Source organism: Aplysia californica, unplaced genomic scaffold, assembly GCF_000002075.1.
Source record: "Aplysia californica isolate F4 #8 unplaced genomic scaffold, AplCal3.0 scaffold00265, whole genome shotgun sequence".
In the NCBI taxonomy this organism is placed as follows: domain Eukaryota; kingdom Metazoa; phylum Mollusca; class Gastropoda; order Aplysiida; family Aplysiidae; genus Aplysia; species Aplysia californica.
Genome location: NW_004797535.1, coordinates 523510 through 531009, shown reverse-complemented (window position 1 = coordinate 531009; position 7500 = coordinate 523510). Strand labels below are relative to the sequence as shown.

At 40.6% G+C, this 7500-nt stretch overlaps 1 protein-coding gene across 1 annotated transcript in view; it reads left to right on the top strand.

Moving 5' to 3' along the window:
- The first annotated feature begins 41 nt into the window (after positions 1-41).
- Positions 42-7500, top strand: part of LOC101847432 (proton-coupled folate transporter) — a 15506-nt gene continuing 8047 nt past the window's right edge. Inside the window, exons 1-5 of the mRNA XM_013083971.2 lie at positions 42-1173; positions 2126-2251; positions 3429-3592; positions 4961-5540; positions 6860-6962. Of these exons, the coding sequence (XP_012939425.1) occupies positions 889-1173; positions 2126-2251; positions 3429-3592; positions 4961-5540; positions 6860-6962 (1258 nt within the window). The 5' untranslated portion in view covers positions 42-888. The remainder of the gene's footprint in view (positions 1174-2125; positions 2252-3428; positions 3593-4960; positions 5541-6859; positions 6963-7500) is intronic.

The window sequence follows — 7500 nt, the reverse complement described above, 5'->3', positions numbered from 1 at the left end:
CACACGCCCACCCACCCCCACACACACGTATACACACAAACACACACATAAATACAAACGCACACTCAGACACCTCAACTACAAAGATCAAGACGCCATACGGGTGAGGCCAATGAAAAGACGAAAAAGATTTACCTCTTAAGCAATGCTCGCTGGAAGATTACAGAATAATAATCTATTCATGCATAATAGACACTGTGAGACCTGCGGCTTGGTCAAATCGATCGCGGGGTCATTATAGGATGCAGACAACGATAGCGCAATATGTAGTTCGTTGCTGACCAGTCATGAGTCTGTATGCCATAATAAAACCAGGTGTCCGTGATTGAAAGATACTACACCATGTAATGTGTTTTTTTTGCTTCTGTTGGAGGAAAGTAGTATAGTTGGTGGATGCTTACAAACTGCGTCTGTTAGTAGATGCTGTCTACTTGAAAGGAAACGTGCAATACAGTTTCAACTGTGATAGAAGTAATAAATAGGACTACTTGCTGGGGTTTTTTGGGGGTCAGATGTGAGGAAGTGCTGATGGATGTCTTTCTTTTGAAATGTGTGCTGACATTTTGTAATTTTTGTTTCTGGAGTACAAGGCTTGAGAACAAAATCAAAGTTGAACTAGAAAGTGAACGTGTCTCTCATTGAGTTTCCACTGTCGCATCTGAAAAAAGCAAAACAATGCTGAGATGATCTCATATCCAATGCGAAAAAGGGAAAATTCGACAATATTTATAGTGAATGAAGGAATGGATAGATCTATACAAACTTGGTGAGAAGACCAGTGGTCGGTTTATCCTTTACATTAAGCTTTAAAGTCCTGCCAAGAACAAACGACGAAAGAACACAGAAACCATTAAGGTAGAGCTCCTTGAATCAAGAGATATCAAAACAATGGACAGTGAAAATAGACTGCCCAACGCAAATCAAGAAAAAAGTGATCCCCAGAATGGCGGACATTACGAATCTTTTCACTCCGCCGTGATGAACTCGGATGAGGGCGGTGAAACTATAGGTAGCTCTTCAACGATTGAGGTAACAATACAGAACACTAAACCAACGACGCCATCGGATGAACAACAGATACAGAACAAGAAACTCAAATGGAAAGCGACCGTTGTTGGGATTCTGGTTCCTGTGATGTACTTCGCTGGTGTTATTCCCAGCGACACAATTGCAGTAGGTTGGCATATTTATTGTTGGTGTTACATTCGAAATTTCTCAAGACGGCCATCCATTGTAGAATAGGAAAGTGATTGTCTTAGACGTAAACGGTGTCATTTTAATATTATTAAAGTATGCAAACAAGGGGTGGGATGGGGTGGAGTGAAAAGTGACCATTTCTACAGGTGGTTGTTTTGGACAGGTTCGACTGTATAATATAACCTACGTCTTTAGATTACTGCTCCCTCCCACCCACCACCCCCCCCCCGTCCTCCGGGCACACGTTACATTCAGGCTCTGACATTACTTAGTTCATAAGACAACTACTATTGCAATCATGGTAGTGACAACAGTGCCAAAGACCGATACACAAACAACAGCAAGAACAACAATAACACCAACAACAACGGCAACAATAACGAAGATGACAACGCCATCACAAGAACAACAACAACAACAACAACAGCAACAACAACAACAACAACAACAACAACAACAACAACAACAACAACAGGGACAACAACAACAGAAAGTGAGACCGAGTGAGTGAGTGATGATCTCGCCAACAGGCAGCCTTTCTGTGCTCCTCTTAATTTGTGGTGTTCCTTACTGTTTTAATTGCTGGATATTTTAAAAAGTTATACCATCATAGGCGTTAAGTTTCGGGGATCGTTGTGATATTAATTTCTCCTTGAAGTAGTGAAAATTACAAGAGTTATAAATAGGGAGGTTGGACTGCCTCACCCGTTACCCAAGAGAGGCGGTGGCCCTGGTGAAGAGCACGCTCTTCGGGGCTCCAAACATTTCGAACGGATAGGCTACCACACATACACACACACACACACACACACACACACACACACACACACACACACACACACACACACACACACACACAACAGAAGAAATAACAACAAACAGAGGAACATCCTAAAACCCAAACCTCTCCGTCTGTTCTCTCCCACAGCCCCAGTACCTGGTCCACCGTCTGTCAGAGGAGCGGGGTCTCAACGTGACCTCCAGCCGGGTGGTCCTCTGTGGCAACTTGACAACAGACCCTGTGGTGATGCAGGCCGACGAACTGGAATCAGAGGTTATCACTGATTTTGTTCGTTTGTTTTTGTTTCTGTTTTGTTTGGGGGGGGGGGGGTGGTTGCTTTTTGTCTATTGCATTTAATTTGTTTTTTTGTTTTTACCATTTTGATCATTCAAGCATATTTTAAAAATGTAAACCGGCGTCTGTGGTGTTTTGATTGGCTCTTCGTCGCTGCACCAAGAACGAGTGAATTCACTTGATTCCCGTGTGGGGAAATTAAATTTGTTGAGTGCCTCCGTCTGTCTGCTGGAATGTTGTATACAACTCACTTCAAGTTGATCCTGGCCAGCTGGATCGAAACAGCTTGTCTTCTAAATTATCTAAATTGTGTCGATTGGGGAACAAAATATACAAACAGTCTTTGAGATGCATTTTTGACCAAGCGCTCTCTGGTTCAAATTATGCGGAGTACAAAGTCTGAACATGAAAACAGGCTCAGAAAAAAACACAAAAACAACAACAAATTTACGCGGATATCAATTAAATTCCTTAACAATTTCTTTGCAGTCAGGAACAATACAATAATTAACTACGCGAATAAATAACATGCAAACAGGTATCAAAACAGATGTTTTGTGATTTTGGGACAAGATAAGGTAATTTCCCTGTAATTTACCAGTTTTATTCCATGGTGGAGTGGGACCGTGGTTGGGTAGAAGTCAATGAGTAAGAGTGCGAGGTTTTTAGGGGGCTATTGAACTAATCTTTTGTTCGTTACCTTTGTACATGAACGCTAAGAGTAGGATTTTATTAGCCGTAAAGAACAGGACAGCACTTAGGTTCGTTCAAAGTGGACTTGGCCGTGTGAAGTACTGTCTGCCACACTCTTAATCTGGTTGGTTAATGTTCGGGCTCTCAGTCGAAGGTTCGATTATATTTAACTGGCTATGTTCTTTATATCTTTCCCGGGAATAGTTTATTATTTTTTCTTCAGTTGTTGGACTAGCTGCAAATGGGTAATTTAAAGTCGTCACGGAAGGAACTGTATAGCTGTGAGTGTTTAGGCGATAATCAGACCGGCACTGTATGCCTCCCAAGATAAAACACCAGGTCGGTTGAGGGAGTTACTGTGAAGTCCAGGGAGCCCACAATAATAAAACAATACTTCAACATATCGACAGAACTGCAATGCTGATCCAGGTACAACTGAAATAAAAATTGTCGATTTCCCCAGGCATCCGACCTGAACCTAAACTACAGCTATGCCCTCAGTGGCCCGGCATTGATCATCTGCTTATTCTTTGGTGGATTTTCTGACACTTTCGGAAGGCGACCTCTTCTCATCATCTCAACTCTAGGAGGACTGATTAGGATGATTTTGAACATGGTTATAGTCAAGTAAGATTTTTTTTTGGCTCTTTGAATCTTTGAGGTTAAGAAGTCTGTTAAAAAGAAATGAGTTCAAATCAGCTTTAGAGTCGGGAAACAAAAAATCAAGAAGATAGCAGCCAAGGGATGAGAAAGTTGAAGTCAGTGCTGGTCTTAATTTTGATAGCAAGACGAAGAAGTCTGTAGGACGAAAAAGTAAATCGATCTATCCCTGAAAAAAGTTAATGATAACGTTATAGTATGAAGACCATTGATTACAGCAGTCGGAGTTTCTGAGTCCAAATTTGTTTAATTCAATGCAGACGTCGTCTTCAAAAGACACATAGAAATAAATCAATATGTGGCATGTACTCCTACTTTGGACTGACAAATGAGCATTAGCTTCCAATCATTATCTCTGAATTTTGAGATCCCTTTTTTAACTAGTTTCAACTAAATGAGGATTACGCAAGGATATTGTGTTGTTGTAAAAGCTTCTTTTTATTATTGGATGAGCTGAAGACCACTGAAAATAAAATCATAGATATTTTATAATTTGAAGACTAGGCTCAAGATTATTCGTACAGTGTTCAGGTGCCTAAACCACGACCTTGATAGTGCAGCTATATCTTGCTGTTCTCATCAATAATCTCAACTTTTGCGTTGGTCTGTATAACTCGCCAAGTCTCTTATCCTTTGCAAGGCTCAAACTCATTTTTTGTTTTGTTTCTTTATCTCTATAGTAATAGAAGGATTTTTAGCTACAAGAACCTCGTCCCTTAACCGTCTTTGGGGGTTAATTTCCAACATGCTGGTGGTATTCGGTGCAGGGCCAACACGAATCCAAAAGCTATACTGCTTAACATATTATGTTTCTGTGTAGATCCCTTGGGTCTACACTTTGTTCTGATCTGGCAGCATCTTCTTAAAACTGTATTCTTTTGTCTACATTTTGTTTATAATACATCAACTTTACTTGTTGAAATAAGTCAAGTAACTGAACTCTCTCAACACCCTCTTCAACACATGATTCAAGGTTCTTTCTGACTGCGTTGTTTCACTTTTATCTCTTTTTCGGAGTTTGACCACTCGGCCAGATATGCTACCAGTTTGAAAGGTATGGTTATGTGTATAACAGAGTGTGCATCTCATTTAAAAGCCATGTATTCTTTTACTTTTCATGTTAAAAGTGACCTATCTTTGTACCTACTCATTAACATTCTGGAAGCCATTGTGATTGTCTGATATGAATAAGATCACTAACATAGCACCCGAAAAAGGGACATGCGAGAAAATGAAAATTAGAATGAAAATACATGTAAAAACTGTAACGATACACAACCTAAAAAAGTGAATAAACGAATATTAACCAGACTTCCCGAACCGGTTTCTCCCCAGATTTAACCTCCCTCTGTGGGTTTTCTACATCGGTAGTGCCGTGGACGGCCTGTCGGGCTCCTTCTACACCATGCTCCTAGCCATCTTCTCCAGCATCGCCGACGTTAATCCCGAAAAGACCTCCAGAGTTTTCTGGATCGCTGTTCTCACTGCCGCTATGGCATGTGATACTAGCATTTTCAGTATTGTCACAGGATTTTTAATAGATTCCCAAGGCTTCTTCTCCCCTTCGATTTTATGTGCAGGCGCCACAGCTGTAGCTTTCTTGGGTAGTCTGTTTTTGTTCCCTGAAACGTTTCCAGTGACGGAGAAAAGAGCACCCTTCAGTGTTTTCGGAAATATCAAACGTATCTCTGGATTTTTCTTGTTTACAGGAACGATCAGAAAAAAATTAACCTTTGCACTCTGTATGGCGATTTTCTTTTTCTCCGTCATGAACGTGCTTGGTCTGAACAAAATTGATCCTTTATATCAGTTGCACGAGCCCTTTTGTTGGACATCGTTGGAGATAGGGATTTATCTCGGTGCGAGGCTGGCTGGGCAGTTTCTACTGGGTCTTGTTTTGCTGAGGCTTTTACAGGTATTTGGATATATTTAGTCTTTCCGTTTTGCTTTAAACCCTGCATTGTTAAGACAATTTTCTTTTCAGGTAATTGGATACACTTTCTTTTTGCTTTGGCCTCTGTAATGTTTAGAGGTTTTTGTCGACGTTTGGACAGACAAGGTAAAATGTTGATCCATGGGACATCTAGACAAAGGCAATACATGTACATCTTTTACCTTGTGTAAGAGTGAACAGCTGCATAGGCTGTAATTACATCTTCTAAAACTGATCGTATAGACCGGTAGAAAAATAAAGCAGTGAGCCATTTTTGCAGAACACTAGAGAGTATTCACGTTTACACAGCCGTGAAGTGGTTGAGAAGGTAACACAATGTATATATAAAACAACGTTATTGACAAACCCAAGCACATACATATGTACCCGCTTACAGAAGCACACATACTCTGAGTAAAACTATGTGCATTGTATCAATGTGTACAATTTCGTTATTCAAACACCTGCTCGTGTTGTCTTGAGCACATATAAGCTCACTGAGGAAGATTCCTAATCATAAAGTTTCTACTCTGATAAAGGTTCCCCCCCTCTCTCTCTCTCTCTCTCTCTGTCTGTGTGTGTGTGTGTGTGTGTGTGTGTGTTTGTGCTTGTGTGTAAATGCACACAAACAGACATTCAAACAGACAGACAGACTGACGGACAGACAGAGAGACAGACAGTCAGACGGACAGACAGTGAAACTGACAGTCAGACGGACAGACAGACAGACAGCCCTACCCTCCGCCTTTTCCCTCCGGACAGGCAAAAATGCAAACGTCATACTGTATATTGTCCTAGCAGACAAGACCTCAACGATCATGCAAGCCTACATTTACGTATACATTTATTGTAATGGAGCATCGCCACTCATCGTGCTGTGGTTTGAATATTCTGCACACTAAGTACACATTAATATCTTCAAGCTTTTTCTCCCTGACTTTCTTTTTAAACTGAAAGAATACAAGCTCTCTGATTTATTGTTTCTTCAATGCTGAAGAATAAATACATTGCCTTTCTGCGTATTAAGAAGCGGGACCACACAGACTCGTTTCAGTGGGAAGTTTATGGCACTTGCTCCTCAATTAGGTCATATAAGTGCCAAAGAGAATAACAAACGCAAAAAGAAGGACGAGAGATAGAGAAGAGCGATAGATGGTTGATAGGACACTAGAGCACTCACCACCCACTCAAACACAAATTTAAAGCACACTCGATCATTTTCCGAAATAATTTCGTTTTATGTATTCCGTAAAATGTATTCAATCGATTTGATGATTTCTTTTATAAAAATTTGTCCACAGTTGTGCATTAAAGTGGAACTGATAGCCCTTCTCGGAGCGTTCCTTCAAGCTGGGTCATATGTTGTGGAAGCATTTGTCATTAAAAACTGGCAGTTTGCTCTAGGTAGGTTCTCTCAAAATCAGCAGTGACCATTCCTTTATTATCTTATTCCATATACATTATTTCATTACCATATCCGGGTAGGCCCTTTCCAGCAATCAGTTTGTTTTAAAACATGATTTGTTTGCTCCAATTTGGTTGCTGTTGTCCGTGTTAATCTTTCAATTTCATTTATAATGGTGTGTTGTGGGGTTCGGAGAATGCATGTTTCCCCATTTCTTCCAGAAGGCATTGGCATGGTTTGTGAGAGCCTCCCCTCCCTTTTTCCAAATTTTCACAATTTTCACGCTATCATCTTCTCCTTCTTCTTCTTTTTCTTTGTGTTCCCTCACTAGATCTCAGGAGTGGTCAGTCGACAGCTTGGTTCTTCAACCTGCAGTACAACTGATTTCATTTCATTTCAACTTTGAAAAATGATGTGCTCAGCTTGCGAGCTTCTCTCTCGTCTTCCGACTCGTATGATGATTTGAAGTCTTCTATGATTGCTGCTCTCTAACTAGATCTGTTAGGAACTAAGAAGATCTTCCGCATCAGGGTCTTC